Source organism: Sceloporus undulatus, chromosome 6 (genome assembly GCF_019175285.1).
Source record: "Sceloporus undulatus isolate JIND9_A2432 ecotype Alabama chromosome 6, SceUnd_v1.1, whole genome shotgun sequence".
Lineage (NCBI taxonomy): Eukaryota > Metazoa > Chordata > Lepidosauria > Squamata > Phrynosomatidae > Sceloporus > Sceloporus undulatus.
The window spans coordinates 81,131,756-81,154,110 of NC_056527.1; the positions used below are offsets into that span (position 1 = coordinate 81,131,756).

At 37.9% G+C, this 22,355-nt stretch overlaps 1 protein-coding gene across 1 annotated transcript in view; it reads right to left on the reverse strand.

Annotated features, from left to right (window-relative positions):
* TANC2 (tetratricopeptide repeat, ankyrin repeat and coiled-coil containing 2) overlaps positions 1-22,355 on the reverse strand; it is a 246,480-nt gene that overhangs the window by 209,770 nt on the left and 14,355 nt on the right. Inside the window, 1 exon segment of the mRNA XM_042475775.1 lies at positions 16,277-16,375. Within this exon segment, the coding sequence (XP_042331709.1) occupies positions 16,277-16,343 (67 nt within the window). The 5' untranslated portion in view covers positions 16,344-16,375.

Below are 22,355 nucleotides of genomic sequence, written 5' to 3' on the forward strand. Positions count from 1 at the left end.
TTTCTGGAATGAAAAGATTGCCTGGGCAGAGGGCACAATTGCCCCTGAGAACCCTCTCCCATAGAGTGGAACAAAGTGAACAATCTGGTTTACTAAGGAGCTGGCAGTGATGAAACAAGTGGGATGGATACTGGAGCAGTGATGGTGGAAAATGTGAGCACATCTGACTGATCATAGGCTACAAACCATTGGAAGACCTACACCATGGCAACTGTGACTGCTAAAAAATTGTGCTTCTCTGCCACTATTACAGCTACAGAGTTGTTCAGCACAGCTGTCTTAAATGCTTAGCAGCCCTCTATACTTTGCTCTACAAGAGCAGCATGCAGACCACTTGAAACCGCACTGCAAAATAATTTGCAGGGCATTTGCAGACAAAATCCCTGGATCTGTTCTGACTTTGAAAGTGAAGTTGCTACAGATTCATCAGATGCAAAATTGACTACTACCTGTCCATTGTTATTGGGTAAGTTTCAATTTGTGCAGTTTTGAAGATGTGGACAGGATCTTTGCAGAGGTGAGAGCCACCATGCATCTGTCAATGTTTGTGGCTCTTAGAGCAGCCAAAGGGGAACTGGCCAAATGAACCCAAAAAATGGTTAATGCCTCATTTCAGTTATCCATCCTGCATAAAAAGAAGCTGTTACGGGAGTGGGGGGTGGATGACTCCATGGACCATACCATATCAGGTACTTACCAGCCAGTCTCCAACATCTCCTTTTTGTACAAGGCTCTATAGAACATGTGGTAGGCTGCCAGCTCCATCCGTTCCTAGATTAAACGGATTATCTAGATCCATTTCAACATGGTTTCAGGCCTGGTTCATTATGAACATCATAATTATTATTTATATTATTTATACTTTCATTTTTCCCAAAACTAAAACTCAAAATGGCTTAAAAATTAAAACAGACATAGCATTAAAAGAGAACTAAACTATTAACAACACAAACCATTTAAAACAATACAACAAAAATGTTAAAATTAGTTTTTTGAAAGAGCACAACTAAAACAGTACGGCATGTTGATATTACAATACAGCACCAGGCTGTTGGACAGAGACACTTTGGGTCACCATAGTGGATGACCTATTCCAGAAACTGGAGAGGAAAATGTATCCCTGTTGTACCTCTCAGTAACTTTTAATATACTACCATTAAGCATAGTATCCTTCTGGATTACCTCATTGGAATGGAACTTGGGGATACTGTCCTACAGTACCATTGGGTTTCCCAGAGCTGTACACTCCAATGGTGGTGCTGGTGGATGCCTATTCAACATCCTAGCTACTGGCCTGCAGTACTAGCCCTTGGGGTTAATCCCCCCCCCCCCCCCGGCAGTTTAAGATATACATGAAAACTCTTGAGAGTTTTAGAGTCCAATGTTACCAATGTGCTGAAGACCCATTCTGCAACTCCTCAAGCCAACAGCCCAACTTATTTAAAAACATTACTGGTTATTCTTCAGCCCAAAACAGCTCAGAAGTACCACAACACTTTTGCCCTCACAATTCCAAGTCTGTCAAAGTATTCTCCACCCTGAAAACGAAACCAGACGTGATATGTTTCAGTGACACTGGGCATACCACTGTGGTCACCAGAAGTGAAAAAGTCATCCACCTCCTCCACAATTTCCCATCTCTAACTTAAATCAACAAAGTTATCTAAAAGAAATAATTCCAAAACAATTCAAACAATCTATTTAATATGATTGGTCTAACTTGTAAAGCATTTGATAGGTAAGGGGAGATACAGATTAGCAGAAAGGGGCGGCAAGACACCGCCCCTATCTCCCCCGGATGGAGGCCGCAGCAGACAAACACTGTGGCCTCCACAAGGCTTAAAAAGAACCCACTCCTGCATGAGAAATGCCACTGGCGTACTCGCGCATAACAATGGCACCCACGTGGTGCAGCGCCATTTGTGTGTTGCACAAACATCATCGTTGCGTGCCTCATATGGACAGGTACGCACAACCATGGCACCCATACGGTGATAGTAGGGCTGGGCACGTGCGGACACCCAGCTCTACAAAACCTTAAAATCGGCTCAAAACCAACGCCTGGGCCTTGGAATGTGATTTTGATAAATATTTTCACCTTGCATCACAAGTAATAAAACAGATTAACCAATTACACAAAGCATTACATGCTAATTAATTAATAAACTGGTATTGGAAAAAATCATTTTTAGAAACACAAAATATTAGAAACAGTGGCCACTATCTACCTGCTTTCCAGTGTTTATGGTGGCTGCTGCTATAATTGCATTTCTATCTAAGGCAAGATTGAGATTGGCTTCATATCTTAGAAACCCACTGCTTACTTTTTAAAATATATGTAGTATTTGGCTAAGTTCGTGTTACTTTCAGCTATAAGATGGATACTGTAAATACAAGTCAGAATATTGAATCCCAATTCTATAATGCTTAGAAATGACCCAGTTGTATTAATGGTACTTAAGTCAGACAATACCTGAAGTTGAGATAATTTCTGACCTTATCCTTCAAATATAGTGGTTGAAAAACTAGAGATTCTGGAGGCTAAACCCAAAACTTTCTGCAAAGTAAGTACTGTACTCTACTTGTAACTATGGTACCTCCTCCACACATATATGACAAGATGAAATGGTCGGCTTTTTCTATCTTACTTTTTCTGCCATAGGGAACCTCCTAGACTCTTGCAATTAGCAAAAGATTTGTACTGACTTTGGAAATTTAAAGCAATTGTGCTACAGGCACATCTTAATGCTGTTTGCCACAAGAAACTCTCTATACTCCTGCATTTAGGGACAGTTCTGTGCTATGGCTTTGAAAACTCAAAGTAGTTATTGTGCGAGTAGATGAGGCAAAACATTTAATGAAGAATTTAAAGTGTTTAAGCTATCTTTAATAGGAATCATGTTGCCTTCTCTAGGTAACTATGATGTTTCATCATTAAGGATTTACCATGCTTGTTGCAATTTTACACAGATTATAAAATACAGAGAAATGGCCCTATATGTCAAGAAGCAGTCTATAGAATGAGTTTCCCAAAATAAGAATACCATAGGTGCATAGAGCAATCCTCTACTCCAACTGGAGAAACTGTGGGCACTGAGGAACAACACTGACTATCTGTCCTGACACTGTGATCCTTGTCATTCCTCAGGGATGTTCAGGGAAGCATAGGGAGAATTATGTTATAGTGTGTTTCATTTTGTATGCAACAGTAGCTTACCATGATATAGCATGGCACAAAAGGTTTACTGATCTATCAGCCAAAACAACCATAGTATGTCACTGTCCAGTCTTGTGACAAATCCTTGATTAATGTAAGTAAGCCATATTTAAGTTCTATGACAGCTGGTTCTGTATACTTGGCTCTATGGTTTTGTGCACTTGACTCCTTCAAACCATATTGAAATATTCTTTCCCTGTTCAGCTAATTCAGGGGTGGACATTATACAGCCCTCCAGATACTGTTAGACTGCAAGTCCTAGCAGCCCCAGTCTGCATAAATAAGTGTGTAGAACATGGAAGCTGAAATCCAAAAACACTGCAGGTCAACATTGTTCCCACCCTGTTCTAACAGAATGATAGTACACCCTTCTGTATACAGGGACTAAAACAGAAGTGCTTTCTTCTAACTACATATTTGTGAAAGTATATGCCTTGAAAAACATCTGTACAAAAAAATGAGTCTACTATTTAATTTGCTGTAAGCCACCTTGAATCTTGTGCTAGGAGAAAAGTGGGGTATTAAATAAACAAACAGAATTATTGCAACAAGGTTTATTGCTCTCAGTATAGGAGTCAACAGGAAGGTATACATCTTTCAAGTGCTTTCCATGCACCAACAACTAGGGCAGATCAAAGACCATAATCAATGATACATCGAAGTTTCGCTGACGATATTCATTCAAAGATATACGCAAAGGAATCCTGCAGCACCTTTGAGAATAACTGAAAAATAGAAGTTGGTAGCATGAGCTTTTGTAGACTTGAGCCTACTTCCTCAGATGCATGTGGACATAATATTCTTGTTACAGTTCCCAGTTGCAGCAATATGTTTCAAATTTCCATTAGTTATTTTTATCTTGAAAACTCAGATTTACACATTCATAATCTCCTCTATGTCAACAAAATGTTATGTTTTATTTTATTTTCCTGAATATTTTAACTTAATGAACAGTTAATTTCTGTTAAGTACATAATTGCTCTACTGTCAAAAGTCAAAGGTACAAGGATGAGGAGTGTCCAGAAAAGCTAATTCCACACTGGTTGCAATTACAACATATTGCAGGTTAAGCCTTCAAGCTACCCGATATAAGATTGATAATCAGAACATTTTCCCCCTCTGTCTACCTCATTCCATACTCATTATGTGAAATGTCTAAAATTTAGATTGTAAGCTTGAAGATAAAGATTGCTGTGCATATTTTTGTAAGTCATTCTGAGAGACTTTCTGATTGAACAGAAAGGTAGAATAAAATATTTAAATAAATACATACACACACACATACATACATACATACATACATAATATGGACTCCTAGAGATATTCTCTTTAATATCAAACTTATGTTCTAATATGTTTTATCATCATGGGTGGGGGTTAGATTCATGTTAGAAAAGATGTGCAGGAGATGGGGGGAATACAATCTCTTAAATTGTACTTGATGCTCCTCTGTTAGGCTATAAATAGCCCTTATATGCAAAACAACAAATAGCCTCATTTGGGTAGAAGTCACTACACAAATAAACTGATTATTAGAAAGCTCAGTAATACAACATTTGAAAGAGTGGTAAATAGACACTATCTTCAAAAGGACTTTCATTTAGAAATTGGTTCTGCTTTTATTGAAATTTATTAATAACATTTTTGCTTTTCCCCCTCTCATTTATCAATGTTAGAATATTGTGATATGCAAGTGAGATTCTTTACTGTATATCCTTATATTGTACATAGAAGATTCAAATTTAAAAATGAAAAAAGTAAATTATGCTTAACATCACTAATATATGTGAGGTGGGAACTACTATTAAAAGTCACAAGAGACATGTGAAATGCCTTGATTATGATGAAATAATCCTATACTTTAAAACACAAAATTACTTTAGTAACACCATTCTTAATTTGTCCTATGCAAAGTCCAAATAAAATAGCAAGAAATCTTATATCCCACTTTTTTACTGTTATGATGTATAATTCAAATAGCACTCTCACTACTTCATCATTATTCTCCATAAGCACTCTTGCAAGAGGGAATGGGGCAGCCACGTTTTGTGCAGGCTTCAAACATATAAAGAAGAAATATTGCATTGATTAGAAAAGATGCACATGAATAGCATAGCAAAATGATAGTTAATGTAAGAAGAGAAATAGGTTTGGACTCCCTCTACTGGTTCTTCATCAAAGAAACTGGAAAATATCATAACATTTGGTTCTAAAATAATATAAGGATATGAAGCATATAATAGTTATATTTCAGAGGCACAAGTATGCCAAAATGTGTTTAACTGTAGCGAAATTACTACTGGCCTTCAATTTTAGGAAAAACACATCTACATTTGTGAAAGCCATTGCAGATAAGTCATTCACAACATGCTTCAAAAGCAAATAACTGTGACACTATGCAAATCCACCACTATCTGGTCTTAAAATGATGTAGAGTCACCCAAAGTGGTTGACCAAATAACCAATCATTATCATAAACAAGGATTACATGTTCTTTTTCTGTGTCTAACACTGAGAGCAACACGTGTGGATAATTACACTAGAAATGCTCATTTATCATGTGAGTCTTTGATGGCAAAGCAAAAGAACTTACATAAGAGTTGGGCTATATAAGGCCAATGTAAGGTCTATCTAGTCCAGCATTTTGTTCCTACAGTTAACTAGATGACCATGAAATGCCCACAGGTAGAATATGAATGCAAACATCCTCTTGCTGATTCACCTTCTTCTCCTTCAATCACCTTTGTAGCTTGTCCCTAGTTACTGAACAGCTATGCTGATAATCCTATTGATTTAGCTGCCTCTCAACGCCTCTTATTAACTTGCACCTTCAACCTTCATATTAGGCCCACTGCCTATGATCTAGACATTCTCAATCCTTTTTTTTCTGACTTGTCTACCTGCTCTGCTGTGGCATTCTTTGTGAAATCATCACTTCACCTTTATCAATGCATTCTTGCCACAGTCAGTCAATTCTACTCCATTGCTTATGGTGGCTAGAAGTGTTGCAAGTAGCAATCCAACAACCTCTGTAGGGTTATACAATTTCAGTAGGGTTATACAACTTCTATAGAGCCACATAATTCTCACCCATGCTTTCAACCACTTACTTAAATCAGCTTTGTTAAATTTGCCTTTAATAACATTCTAGTATGCCTCCACATTTTACCCCTTCCCAGTCATTCTGCTCATGTTTTTCCCCTTCTTATCTTTCTTACTCACTCTATCCTTTCCCTCATCTTTCTTTTCCCTTCTAAAACATCCTACTCCTCTTCTCCTGTCTCACGACAAGTTAACTAGCTTTTTATATCCAGTTCATCCCATCAAACATCTCTTTGGATTCAGTGCCCTCCTCGTCACTCTCTTCCCACCACTATCTTTCTTTACATTCACTGATTCAATCTTTTCAAAGTTTTTAGTTTGTTCTAGTTTAGTTTAGTTTTAAAGTTATCAATATTTTACCTACTTTTAAAGCACCTCTTGTCCCATCCCTGGTGCTCTAGATCTGTGTTTCTCAACCTGTTGTTCATTGACCCCCAGAGGGTCCATGATGTCCTCACAGGAGGTCCATGAAGGCTTGAAGAAATGTTATGAGCTTTTACTGTTAAAACAGGAAGAAAGGCAGGAAGGAAGGGTATTTGCCCAAGTAATGTTTTTTTTTTTTTTTTGCCAGATTTCAGCTTGATCTGTCACCTTCCTTTAAAAACAAATAAAAAAAAAATGGTTATGATACTGTTTGATAGCAATAAATGTTCTTAGCACACAGTAATACTATGCAAGTAAATGTCACTGAGTGGCTGAGAGAAAACACATGATATTTCTTGCTATTACACATACAGCCAGAAGACACCTTTCATAGCTGCACCAAGTTCTAGTGTTGTCCACCACATTCTCAGAATGTCTATTGCTTCTCCAAATTTTGTAGTTGTGTTGATAATGTTCATGAAAAAAATCCATGTATAAGAGAAAGACTGTGTTCATGATAATAGAGAGTAGGAATAAGTCAGTGTGGGTGGTTTCAAACAGACTTTAGAATTGTAACTGTGGATTATTGAAAATGATCATGCTCCTTCTTTGATTTCTGTGAATATAAGTGTTTGGTTATTGCTGGGTAAAGTGACTTTCTGATGTTATCATGGTGAATTTCATAACAATACATTCTGGCTGAGCCTCAGGATGGATCACTGGCTGAATCTGAAATGATAAAGTTGACGCCAGTGTATCCTTTTCAAAGTAAAATGAAACTTCTTTCAGCCATCTTAAAAGGGCCACCATTATAGCAAGGAATATCTGGAGATTTGCTTCACACAGGCCCAGAAGACAAGCAACTACCACGGTGTGTGTTATATTATGATGCATTGTCCAATGAGGGCATGAAACCATCAAAACTGCAGACATCTCAAGACTGAACATAAAGAACATGCCATAAAGAGTATCGATTTTTTTTCAAAAGGAAGGAGAAGTAGCTTCAAAAAAAGTAAGAAAATAGCTTTAAAAGACTGCAACTGGTTGTAACAATGAAAATACAGTGCAGGCCTCATCTGAGGTTAGTTGAGAAATAGCAAAAACTGAAAACCTACACATGGTAGCTTAAGAACGTATCATACCAGCTGCAAAAATAATGTTTTCTGCATTGATCAACTAAAAAAACTGCCAAGGACCTTTCCTTAATATTTTTGTCAAATGAGACAGTTAAGAATTGAATAGACAGCTTGCCATCCAATATCACGGAATAGTTGTTAGAAAGAATTTGCATGTTCCCCTGTTTTTCTCTACAACTGGACAAAAGCACAGACATAACAAACAATGTGGCCTTATTGTGCTATATTAGATATGAGCCCGAAAGAAATGTTTTCAAAGATGTGTTCATCTCCTCATTGATATACACTACGGCTGAAAATTTAACAGCTTAAATGGGTTTATAACATTTCATGAAATGAACTGGTTGAAATGCAATGCAATTAGCAGAGACGGGGGAAAACAATGTTTGGAAAGCTTACTGGACTTGCTGAATATATTGAAGACATCATACCATTGGTCACTGGGTACCATTGCAGCATACATAGAAAAGCTAGTTGCTAAGAAGATACTACTAACCTTAAATCACTCAATAAAAATTGTCAGTTTTATAAAAAGCAAAGCATTAAATTCAAGACATTTTGAGCAGCTTTGCAAAGTTATGGACAGTGAATCTCATCACTGTTTGCCACATTGGAAAGTTAGTTGGCTATCACGAGATAAAGTTTTGTCTCATTTTGGGGAATTGAGAGATGAGGCAAGATTAGCAGTTCACCTCAGAAATTGTTTGACAGATTTTTCCTGGTTAGTAAAATTAGCATATTGTCATATATCTTCACTCATTAAAATATGCACCGTTAAAAACTTCAAAGAGAAAAAGTTAGTTTTTTAAGTTGAAGATAACATCAAAACAACAATGAAAAATAATCTGGAACTATAAGAGACCTATGAAAGTATAAATGCCTTGTTATAATGGCATACAGTGGGCCCTTGGTATCTGCTGGGCCCCACATGAACACCAACATTTGTGGAAGCTCAGGTCCCATTATATCAGTGCTTCTCAATTATTTTCTGTCATGCCCCCCCAGAAAGAAGAAAACATTTCGCGCCCCCCGCGTGACTGTAAATAGTATCATTTGTCTATAAAATTGGTCAAATGAGCCCCCTTTTACGGAGCCTTGCCCCTGGGGGGCGCGCCCCACTATTTGAGAAGTACTGCATTATATACAATAGGTTAATAAAATGATGTCCCTTATATCAGATGACAAAATCAAGGTTTGCTTTTTCAAATTAATTTTTTATTGAATATTTTCAAGCCTTGGATATTTGAATCCACGGATGAAAAATCTGTAGATACAGAAGGCTGAGTATATTTGTGTGAAAAACCATGCTCTGGTCTCATTTATCTTAAAAATATAGAAACAGTTTGAAAAATGTAGAGTTAGAACTAAGAATACAAGTTTCATTCCAATAAAATATTATAATAGTGAATGTTCAAAGGTGAGACGATTGAAACACAGTTCTTTATCAAATTTCATGTTTCACTGATCAAACTAAATTTCTGTCCAATTGTTCTCATACCGAAAGAAAGAAAAGATTGTCGGGAAGTGGCCAATTATAGACCTATTTTATTGTTAAACTAAGATTATAAGATATTTGCTATGATATTGTGAAACAGACTTAAAAAAATTCTAGCCACAATAATTCATGAAGACCAGAACGGGTTCATCCCTAATAAGATACAACACAAGATAAATAAGATACAACACAAGAGCAATTTTAAATCTATTGGAGTATTATGATTCAAAGAAAGAGAAATACTTATTATTAATAATTTTGGAAAAAGATACTCATTGAAATGAAAAGAAAATTAAATTTAGAATATGATATGGACCCCAAACTTTACCTCGTAAATGTAACTTCAGTTTTTGGCATGGAAGGAGAAAAGAAGTTTTGAAGAATAGGCTTATACTTAACAACTACAGCAAGAATGATTGTGGCAAAAACCTGGAAATTTCCAGATACACCACACATGGAGGATTGGGAATTCAAAATATTGGAAATGAAAGAATTAGATAGGCTAACAGCATTACTAAACAATAAAGATTTAGTGAAATGGGGAAAAGAATGGTCAGTATTGACATATAAAGCCAAAAATGATTAAGATTTATAACATAAAGTACTGACTACTACTGACCTCTTCTGTAAGATTTATCACGTTAGCTTCTTCTTCACCTATCTTTGTAGTTTTCTTGTCTCCTTTTCCTTTAGATTGGGATTATTATCTGTCACTATCTATTTCAGATAACCAAGTAAACAGAATATTTATGAAGCTCAGTTGAAAGGTTAAACTAGGAAGAAGTTACAGGTAGAACTAGAATTGAAGTTGCTCATTTAGATGGTTTATATTTTGAGTGGTTACATTCGTGTACAATGTAAATGATGACGTGTTGAATGCCTAATAGAAAAATAAAATAAAATAAAAATATTATAATAGCAAATGTTCTAAGGTGAGACGATAGAGATTCAGTTCTGTATCAAATTTCATGCATCACTGATCAAACTGTAAATTTCTGTCCAATTTTGATTTTGCCTTCTATATTTGTTAAAGGTTATTCTAACTTGAAACATAGGAAACCCATCATTTTTCTCATTACTGCTGTCAGATTACAAGTAGCTAAATGTTGGAAGTCAGGTGACCTCTCACTTGAGAAACAATGGACTAGAATTTGGGGTATGCGGTTGATAGAGAAACTGTCTGCTATGACGAGGTTTTGCACTAGACAGAAAAGGACCAACACATTTCAAGAATACAGAATGATCTTTATTGACTATGCTATTCATCACTCCCACTGAATCCAACTCCTGCTTCACAGAAGGGTCTTTTGACGGACCCTCTACAACTTGACAAGCTGTACTCTCTGCTTCTTGCTGAGAATTAATTCTCTGATTTTGCTGAATAATAAGTATTCATCGGACATATATCCTTGGCCCTTGTAGTTAATTGTTGTTGTTTGTCATTATTCTACAGACTTTATGTGTTTTATTATAAAAATGTAATAAAAATTTGATTAGGAAAAAATATTATAATAAGAGTGCATGGATTTACTTAATTCTCCTTTCTCCCATAATTAGAAGACCCTTGATGAGCAACTTAAATAAACTTTACATCAATAAACTTTTAAATGCACTTTAGGGTTTTATATCTTGAATTAAGTGCTGGTGGTCCACGGTAACAATAGGTATTTAAAGGGGGTCTGTTGTGAAGAAAAGGTTAAGAACCACTGTTCTAGACAGCGCTTAAGTTTCCCTTCTCCTGCTACATCTACACTCCCACACTTTTACCCAGAACTCTACCGCCAAAAGTATTCACACCATTGTGCTATATTAATTTTCTATCCACTGGTAGATCTAAGACAAAGTGCTTCTCCTATATTTCACAGTCCAGAATGGCCTTTTCCCTTTACCTTTCTGCTTCTATAAACTGCTATATTTGTGCATGTAGCTTGACTTCTTCCGTTTCATAACACTCAGTTGTGTAAAAGTCACCCACTGCACCACGCCACTTTGCTCTTTCTCATTAGCTGTTGTAAACGGCTGAAAACTGCCTGTCAGAATACCAATATGATACCATGTCTTCTTTCAAATCTCTTCTGAAACTCTTTTTTAAAATCTTTCTATGAAGCCTTTCACATAACCTCTACTGAAATGAAGACAAACTACAAAGAGCTCAATAAAATACATATTCTTCCTGGCTATACCTTAACCTTCATCCTCCTTCTGTTTTTCTGGCCATCCTCCCCAGTATTTTAAATTGTAACCTCCTCAAATTAGAACTCTATTGTCGTGTTAACTGTGCTTAAATAAAGAAAATATTGCATGGCATGGCACATTACACAGTATGGCACATTGCAGGATTTTATAAGTCAAAAAAGGGCTCTACTGGAAAGCAGAATTAGCAAATATCAAACAAGGAAATATGGATGGATAGCTGAGGCTGGGTAGCAGGAAGTGAAGGAAAGGTCATATCGTATGCAACTACCGTATCATAATTTCCATATGGAAAAGAAAACTGAAGATAAATTGTCCAAAGCCACCTCCTGAATTGTTGGCCAAGATCACAGAAATAGAATGGGGCCCTATAGGCCTTTGATTCCAACCCCTTGATAAATGCAGGAAATCTAGCTAGAGCAGTGCTTCTCAAAGTGGGTGGTACCACCACCACTCCCCCGGGGGCAGTGAAAAGATCCAGAGGGATTGCAAGGTAAAGGGGGCGGGGGCTTCAGTCAAAGTATTGGTATGAAAGAAAAAAAGTGGGAACCAGTGGCCTTTAGGACCATATGAGGTTGCATGAAGCAGGGTCTCTTGAAACCACTGCATAGCCTCACTGTTTGCTTCATGTTGTGGTATCATCTACTCCTTGCATGCACAAGCAAGTTCACTCCCTTAGTTGTATGTTTTATTAGTAGTGGCAGTAGCAGTTGGGAAATTCTCATGAGGCTTGGGTGCAGGGCATCACTTCTGTGGCTTGGTGCAGCAGCATTTTGGGACAGACTGACTAATTGGAGCAAAGAGTTAGAGCACGTGGTGGTGAGTGAGAAGTAGTGGCAAAAAGGAGCTTTCAAATTTGGGACCCTGCTTAAATTGTGTGAGTTTTGTTGGGATTTGACTGGCGGGTTGGAGCTGTGCTGCTGTTCCTGCTTTCTTTCATCACACAGTCTAAGGGAAGAGGTAGCAGAAGAAACAATATTTATGTGTGGAGTAGCTACGTGGAGAAGGCACATCTCTGGAAAAGAAGCAGAAGGCGTATCCAGAGTTGGTTCTTGGAAAAAATCTTTTGCCTTGAAGCAGCTTCTATAGTTAAAATCTCTCTTTTACCCTATTCACATCTCCAGTCCAGAGCATGTGGCCTCAGTAGACCCCCTACATATACCAATCCTTCTCCGATCTAGTAAAGGATTGAAAGTCCTTCCTCATCAGGGAGACGTTTCTCCCTTTGCACCCAGTCACCTTGGGAGCAGCAATCAAGTACAGTGGTGCCTCGGGTTACGAAATTAATTCGTAACGCGGCCGCTTTCGTAACCCGAAAAGCCTTCGTAAGCCGAATTGCCATAGGCGCTAATGGGGAAAAGCCGCGATTCCGTGCGAAAAAGCCGAAAAAAGCACCAAAAGTTTTTTCGTAACCCGAAAAAACATTCGTAACCCGAAACAATAATTCCCTATGGGATTTTTTCGTATCCCGAAAATTTCGTAACCTGGGTATTTCGTATCCCGAGGTACCACTGTAAATGGCTGAGCAGCAACTGAGAGGCCTCTCATCCATGCTGCCCAGGGCAAGAGGCTTCATGGCCGCTGCTCCCAAGGTGACTAGGTGCAAAGAGAGCACCAACTGAGCAGCTAATGAAGCAGTGACAGAGAAGCTTCTCCCCTGCCATCAGCCTTTGCTACAGTTGCTTCTCCCACAGTGACCTAGTGCAAAGGGAACAGTGAGATTGGTTGTTTTTAACTGCAGTAGAACAGTAGACTTAATATGAAGCAATAGGCTTTTGGGGGGGAGGTTTGTCACCCAAAGGGAAGGGGGGAGTTTGGGGGCTACTGAGCTATAACATCACCAGCAGGTAAGCTGTCTAGACTCCTTCTGAATATGTCCATAGAAGAAGATCCCACCACCTCTCCAGGCAATAGGTTCAATATTGTATTATATCTGTAATCTGTACTGTATCGTATTTTCATTTTGTTTTGTAAACCGCCGTGATCATAGGAACGGCAGTATATAAATAAAAATTTCAATTCAATTCAATTGCCAAACCACTCTTACTGCCAAGAAGTTCCTTCTAATGTACAATCAAAATCTATCTTTCTGTAGGTTAAATCTGTTAGACCTAGTTCTACCTTCTGATGCAGCAGACAACAAGCCTGCCTCTTCCTCTCTTTGACAGCCCTTGAGGTATTTAAAGCACACAACTATGTCATCCCTCAGTCTTCTCTTCACCAAATTGAAAATGCCCAGCTCCCTCAATATTTCCTCACATTTTGTTCTCCATATCTCTCTCCTCATTGGCCTTCTCTGAACCAGCTCGTTTGTCTATATCATTCTTAAAATGAGGGGCCCAGAACTAAATGCACTGCTCCAGATGAGGCCTGATCAGTGCAGAATATAATGGGACTATTACATCCCTCAACTTGGAAATTATGCTTCTATTTAATGTAGGCTAAAATAGCATTTACGTTCTTTTCTGCAGCATCATTATGTAATTCATGTTCAACAATAAGATCAAAAGATCAACAATAATCCCAAGGTACTTTTCACATGTAGTACTGCTGAGCCATGTATCCCCCCTCCCATCCTATACCTGAGCATTGGGGAGAGGGTGGCCTAAATGTAGAATTTTGCATTTGTTTCTATTGAATTTCATTTTATTAATTTTGTTCTAGTTATTTCTAGTTTATCAAGGTCCTTTTGAATTCTGTTTCTATCTTTCAATGTGTTACTCCCAGCCCCCCATATCAGATTTATATTCTCAAGTTTTGGATTTTTTGTTGGATATATATTCTCAAGCTTTGGGCATAACTAGTGGTATCCACACATCTGTGCAATGCTTGATACTAGAAAAGATGTGTCATGTCATAGTTGGCGTTGTAATTATTATATTTATGCATATCCCACTTTTTTCACCATCTGTAACTTATGAAAGTTAAAAAACAGCTAAAATTAAAAAATACAATGTACAAAAATTAAAATATAAACTATCAATCTTGTTTCTCTCCTAACAAGGAAGTGAAAGTTCTTGATCTGGACACTGCATTAATCTTTGGAAGTCACTGTGTGGAACTTTTAGCCCCTTTCCCAAAGACAAGTCTCTAACCTTACAGTGAGCCTTAAACATCTCACTGCTTTCTGCTCCTATCCAAAACCAGCAACAGGTCTAGTAAATTTTCCTGCCCTTCATTATGATTGTGAGAAAGGCAGAAAATCCCACCATAATTTTTTTTAAATGTTCTTATCACTGGGGAGCATATTTTATGGATCCAGCCTAGGCAAAATACAAAGTTCAACTTTATGAAGAGCTACATACAGCTATATTCTTTCAGCTGGTACAGATGGCCCTAAAGGGGTGGCTTGACGCTGTGCCTTTGATCAGGGCTGCGGCAACTGTACACTGCAGCCCCGAACCAGCATTTTTCTGGCGTCAACGAAATACTTACTGCCAGTCTGTTTCAGCAGATAGTTTATTAGGGATCATAAGGATTTTTCTCCTATTCAATGCTTTGAGCACATGATTTTGGTTTTTAATCACATAGCTGACCTCCAGTTATGACCACAAAGTGTGCAGTTTATATTCCAATAAACTCATCCTATACTTGTGGATCTAAACAGAAAAGATTTCACATATTCAGAGCTCAGTATGAGGATCAGGTCCTACAATTCTACCACGGACTTTCATTTGGTTTATATTTTTATCTTTTATTTTTCATTTTGAATTTCTTGGAACCCCACACTAGAACCTGAATCGCCAATAAAACATTGTATATAAGATGTGATAATATTTCATAAAATGAAACTATCCAGTCTTGCCAGCATTGGAATAGAAATTCTTCCAAAAAGAAGTCCATGGGAAACTCACCTTTTGTGCAGTGCATGATAAACATTTTTCTCTGAAAGGATGTTATAGTAGGAAAAGATTGCATATTATATGATGGAAAGGAGTCGCACAGTACATTAGGAATATTATAAAACAAATATATTACAGCTCTTAATACAAAATCTTTAGTTCCTCTGCAGCCCAATCCTATGCATATTTATGCAGCATAAGTCACATAGGTCTTTACACCCAAATTAGTGTATATAGGTTTGTAACCTCACTCATTTAAATCTGTTTTCTTAATGTGGGATTAATCACTTAGGATTTGGAACGAAGAAAGGAAGCTTCTGCGGTTGCCCAGCAGTCATGCAGGTGATTATTTCCTCTTCTCCTCTAGCTATTATTCAGTCCAGCTGGCAAATGTTTTCATATTTAGGGTTGGCAAAGACAGCACATTGGCATGAACAGCAGCAGCAACAACTCTAACTGGTTTGATCTTTCAGCACTATGGCGAGAGGGCTACCCATTTACATGAGGGTATACTGGTTAAGCAGATCAGTCTAGTTGTAAACATATTTATTTAAAATCAAGCTAGTTGATTTTAACTGTTTTACATTTTTTATTGTATCTGTGAGCCACATTAGGTCACTTTCTGGGAGAAAGGAAGCATAGAAATGAAATGAAATGAAATGAAATGAAATAAATAAAATGCCATTTTGATCCAGAGAACTTGAAAACAGCAGGCTATTTATGTTTTACTGTATATGTGAAATTGTAACATTTAGTGTAGAAATTTGAATTTCATAGGGACTACAACAGAAGGGATGGGATCAACAGATTACTTGGTGGGACAATATTCCACCCCACCCTGCAGCAAGTACTGTATTTTCATGCCATCTTTATTTTCAGAACAAGGGTGACTATGTTGCATCAAAATACTCTCTTCTTCCACACTTACCACTGGATCTGTTTTTGCGGTTTGATTTCCCACCCGTAAGAAGCATCTTGAGACTGTTTCGAAACATGGCTGTTCTGGTCTAATCAGCACGCCCCAAAGCTGTGTAAATATAAAAATAAAATGTATCCATTAACTAATTTTTGGTCATTAGCAGCAAAGAATAATGAAGAGGCACAAGCAATCTTTAGAATTGCTTTCTGCATCCATAATGTAACAAACTAATCAGATCTTTGTAGAAAACTAAATGCTCAGAAAAAAATAATGCTTAAATTAAAATGAAGTACTGTTCTACTGCAAATCTTCTGTTCTTCCAGAGACTGACCATGCTCAGCACATATTTCAAAATTATTTTCTGCCTCACCTGTTCAATAGTTTGGGACAAAATGCTGCCATGACTGGATTCTACAAATTGGGTAAAACTGACACGGTAGCCACTATGTTAGCAATAATGTAGAATCTGGAATATTATTTCATAGAGGCCATGTCTTTCAAAGGCAGTCAAGAGTACCAAAGCTATATAAACAGGAAATAGATCAGGTATGAAAGATTCAGTGTGATTTACATATGGAACAGGCTCAAGATACTTAGAAGATGAATTTATTTATACAGAATTCCAAAATATCCCATTAGTTATTGCATTTACCAAATATTTAAGGTCAAAAACAATTGTACACATATCCATCTTGGTGAGCCAGTATGGGAAAATTTAAACCTCCCATCCTGGTAAACTGCAGTCTCATCACAGCCCAACCCCATTCTACCCCATCACAAAACTAATACTAGAACCAGATGTTATGAACACTAATTGCCACGTTCTCAGCTGGAGAAATCAGGAAAGGTAAGTAAGGTGAGATGCAAGGAGGAGCTCATGAACAACATGAAAGCTATTTCGTGGCTATATACAGTTGCATCCCTAAGGTTGGTGTCATTCATGAATGGTAACTCCTCCCATTTTACACCATACAGAATACTTTTCTGCACTAATGTTACTCGTAAATCGCAGTTCCCACATACCACTGAAAGTAATGTTAATAGTTGTGACATAAACAACTAGAAAAATTAAAATTATACCTTCAAATTAAACCTCTATTATAGAAGCAAGTCCTATATATATATATATATATATATATATATATATATATATATATAATCTTAAAATCTGCCATTTTGGAAGCTAGAGATGGGGTGGAGCAAAGAAGTGGTGGCCATTTTTAATAGGAGCTTACAATATAAACCTCATGAGGCTTGGCAGTCTCTCTGCAGAGATGCTTATGCAGTAGTCCCCTATTTAAAATGCCTACTGCAGAGGCTCATACAGTAAGCCCCTATTAAAAGTGGCCACTGTCACTCCATTCCACCTCAAGCACCCAAAATGGCAGTCATGCTGCATGCTTTGGGCTCTTCCATGTTGCTGCTGAACACCACTCAGGCAGAAAAATTATGTAAGGAAGGAAGCAGGGACGTAGCCAGGGGGGGGGGGTTTTGGGGTCCAGCCCCCCCTTCCATTAGAAAAATGAATGGTGTATGCTGCTGCGCCGCCACACCCAAGCCCCATTATAATGGTGGCACTTAGTCTGGACCCCCCTTCCTAAAATCCTGGCTACATCCCTGAAGGAAGGAGGGCTGCCTTTCTTTCTCTGGTTTGGGAAAGGAAGGAGTAATGGGAAGTAATCCTTTCCGCATTCTCAGATACTCAGGGAAGAATCTACTACAGTCAGAGAGAACTAGACTAGTAACTACAGTCCGTCCTCGCCTTACGCAGGGGATCCGTTCCAGATCCCTCCGCGTAAGGCGAATTCCGCCTATGCTCGAGCCCCATTGGAAACAATGGGGCTCGTGCGCGGTGGTGTGGTGGCGCAGGCATGCGGCCCATTCAATTGAATGGGATGCGCCGCCCCTTCCGCCCCGCGTATGCTCAAGGCCGCGTATGGCATGCCCGCGTATGGTGCGGGCACACTGTACAGTACTTCCCAGAGGACGTTTTCTGCTAATTAGTTGTGTGTGCCTGACTATAATAGGCTATGTAAACAGGGATAGTTTCAGAATCCCTTCTTCCTAACCATGTTTGACCAGCAATACAGAGAGAGAGAGAAAGCTACTTCTGACTTATGGCAATCATAAGGCAAACTCATCATGGTGCTTTCTTGACAAGATTTGTTCAGAGGGGTTTTTCTTTTGCCTTCATCTCAAACTGAGAGACTGTGAGTTGCCCAGTGGGTTTCCATGACTGAGCAGATATTCAAACCCTGGTCTCCAGATTCATAGTCCAATGCTCACTACACTGGCTCTAATATATATATAACCTGTATTTTACTAAGTATAACTATGAAAATGTGCTTCAGTTTACAAGCAACTAAGTTTATCAAATATTTTACACAGTATTTTAAGCAACTGTGATTTTTTTTAAATTTTGTGTAATATTTAATCTGTTTAGCAAAATTCAAAGCAATTGCTAAAAGCCATCCTACGTTCTGATTAACTTTTAGACTTGTCTCAAGGTATAACAAATGCTTAAAAATACAGAGCTGATTCAGATGAAAGATCAGACCTTGGATTGTGTAAAGGATTTACCAACTCTCCTCAGGCCAAGCAACATACATAACTACAGTCAACCTATTCAGGTACAAATCCAAATGACTGTTTATTCAAACTGTAGCTTGTAAATTAGTTTTAAACCTCTGCTTCTGATCTAATTTGAAAGCCATTTAGAAGCCATTGTTTATAAAATGGGATGGGTCCAGACATGATGATTTGTTATATTAAAACACCTCATTTTTTAATGCAAAACCCAAACATTTCATAGTTCAAAGGAATCCTAATACTACACAGCAAACACATAATTAATATTAAAATTAAATTGTCATTTCATAGTTCTCAGTGGGAGATGGAGGAGTAAGTCAACCAACTGGATGTTTTCTGGCAGCATCAGCATTGGGAGAATGGTGAAGGAAGGCTGGAGAAAAACAGACTTTCAGTGTCTGGTTGCAGGAGTATGTATACAGTAAACAATACAATAAACCTTGAGCTGAAAAAGAAAGGGATTCTTCTCTAGTTAATCCTGCTGTAGTTGTGTATATGCTTGCCTACAACAGGCAAGATAAACAACAGCTGCCTCTAGGCTGTTCTATTATTACGCAGGCATGCAGATCAAAATAGAAAGAAAGGACTGCCCAACCAGTTCCCACCTTATGGTAAAGAACTAAGGATCTACAGATTTAGCCATCAAAATGGAAATTATAAAAATAAAAGGTGGTGTAAGAAAAAAGAATAATCACTTAATGCATTTTGAGGGAGGCTTTTAACTGATCACTGAGCCACAGCTGAGCCACAGTGCAATGGACACAAAGGTCTTTGCTGTTGTGTACCTTCATGTTGTTTCCAATTTACAATGACCCTAAGGCAGTGATAGTGAACCTTTTACAGACCAAGTGCCCAAACTGCAACCCAGACCCCACTTATTTATTGCAAAGTGCCACGTCCATCATGCTTTCTAGTAAGAAACTCTGGCAAACTCTGTGCTAGGGTGACAGCATGTGTGCCCACAGAGGGGGCTCTGAGTGCCACCTCTGGCGCACATGCCATAGGTTCGCCATCACTGCCCTAAGGTGAACCTATCACAGGGTTTTCTTGGCAAGATTTATTCAGAGGAGGTTTGCTTTCCTCTGAGGCTGAGAGTATGTGACTTGCCCAAAATCACCCAGAGAGCTTCCATAAACAAGCAAGGATTTGAACCCTGATCTCCAGAATTAAAATCCAGCACTAAATCCACTACATTGCACTGGCTCTCTAGAAGATCTAAAATGTTTTTGTTAACTTATCTAAGGGTTATCTGACCTAGTTGTGTCATTTCACATGTGTATTTGGTAGTTTGTTTCAATAAAAAGTTGCTGAAACACACTGAACTACTACTCTTTTTTGTGGTATTGGAACTATTTCCTATGCTTTCCATGTTATTTCCAAATTTTCTGTTAAAGAAGTAAATACCCAGAAATACATCTAGCTGTGACACACTTATATGAGTATTATATCTGTGTTTCATATATGTTCAATTGAAAGTAAATAGATATTATTTTAATTTCTCATATTACATTTCTGTTTGACCCAAGTTAAAAGTAAACATTCATTCAAATATATTGTTGGGTTTTTTCAAAAACATACTGTTCCACAGAACTTCAGGTGAATTACAGATGTGAACAGCAAAAAGCAATTTTCTGAAAGCTATAAGCAATGTCTCAGGTGTGACCTCCTTTGTACCTCTTAACTGAAGGTTAGCTTTAAAGGCCAATGTTAGCCCATACTTTTCATGAGTAGAAAGGAAATAGGTCACCCAAGGAGATTACATCAAGGTCAGAACTGGGTGTTGTGAAGGAAGGCACAGCAGAAAGAAAGACACAAATCAGACTCAGCAGAATGGGAGAGAGTTAACAAGTTGTTCTTACACAGTAGAAATTAAAGCTATAAAATAAAAGGAGGTGAAAATGTTAAGATGTTAACCATTCTTTTTCTAGAGTTTCTGTTCTAGGTGCAAGGAATGAGAACTTCAGATGAATGAGAAGGCTTCCCAAAGCCACTACAGTGAGCCCCTTTTTATCTAGGTCCCAGTCAAATAGCTTGCCTTTCCAAGCTAAGCAAAAGAAAAAAATACAGTGAGAAAAAGAAAGTCATAAAAAGAAAAATCAGTCTTCATTTTACAAGAGACTTCAAACAGCAACAAAGTGGGCTGCACTCTGTACTCAAAAACAGAGATAAAACCAGATCCAAAGGAGCCCTTCCCCAAGCAAATGATTTTGATTTTTATCAGGAAATGGATTAATCCTTTTCCATCCTGTAACCAGAATAGGGCACCAGCAGGGTGCATATTCTTACTCATAATACATGAAGTCAGGAGTCTTTCCAACAGTATTTCATAATCATTACTTGTGAAGTGGAACTGAAGTTACATATCCATCACTGTTGTTGGTCTACTTTTCTCCAGCTGATTTTAAAAATGGGGCAAAATGGCAAAGCAGCACCGTGAAAAAATAGAGAGCAAGGAATTTGGCACAAGCAAGGTGCATATGATTTTGATAGGCAACAAAACAAGTAATGATGTATGCAAGTATTATGGGTCCAGGAGACAGATTCAGAAAATCAAACATGTTTAGAAGAAGGGTTAATATTGAGAGAATGTGTCTTCTTCAAGGTAAGTTCATATTTTATGGGAACTATTCTCCAGCTTACCACTGCTTTTCTGGAACTGCCCAGCTTTCAGCCTGCTTTAGAAATCAATCAATCAATGATCAATCAACTTTATTACCACCATAGATCAGTCATAAAAGGACAAAAGCAAAATGTAGTGGAAAATTGAGGTTAAAAAGAACTCCCAGGTACAAGAATATCTCTCTCTCTCTCTCTCTCTGTCAGCTCATCAACCACCTCCTAAATTAATACCAGACAGCATTCAACAGAATTAGTTGAGCCACAATAGGATTTGACCAACTTACTCATAATGTAGCATACTATGATACACAACTTTGTAAATTTCAACACAGATTTAGAGGAATTTGAAAGAAGGAGGAAAGCATAAAAACTATCAGATCTGCCTGGGAACTTTTCCAAGATTTGATATATAAACTGGGAACAAATATCCTTGTAATACTGGCAATATTGCAGTACATGGTCAGCCGTTTCTACTGTGCCTGACTGACAGGGACAGATACGCTGTGCATAAGGAATTCATAAGTATCTCCCATGAAGTAGGGCTGATGGTATAACGTTTAAACCAGCCAAAGCAAAAGCTCTGTGAAGTTTAAGAATTTCCAGAGTGTAAAGATAATCAGCCAGAGCAAAGTTTTTGTTATGATTGCCAGCTGCAGGATAATGTTGAGGTCTTGCCCTGTCTTCCAACAAGGCTATGTTCCAGATCCATTGTTTGAATCTTTCTACTGTACTAGGGATTTCCCAGATCAAAAAAGCTAAAGGGGAAAACTCATACTGTTGTCAACTCAACTTAACAGCCCTCAGCCAGAAGAGGAAAATTTGTCAATTGGCGACTGGACCAAAAGGAGTATCATTTTATTTAATCCAGTATCTAACTGCA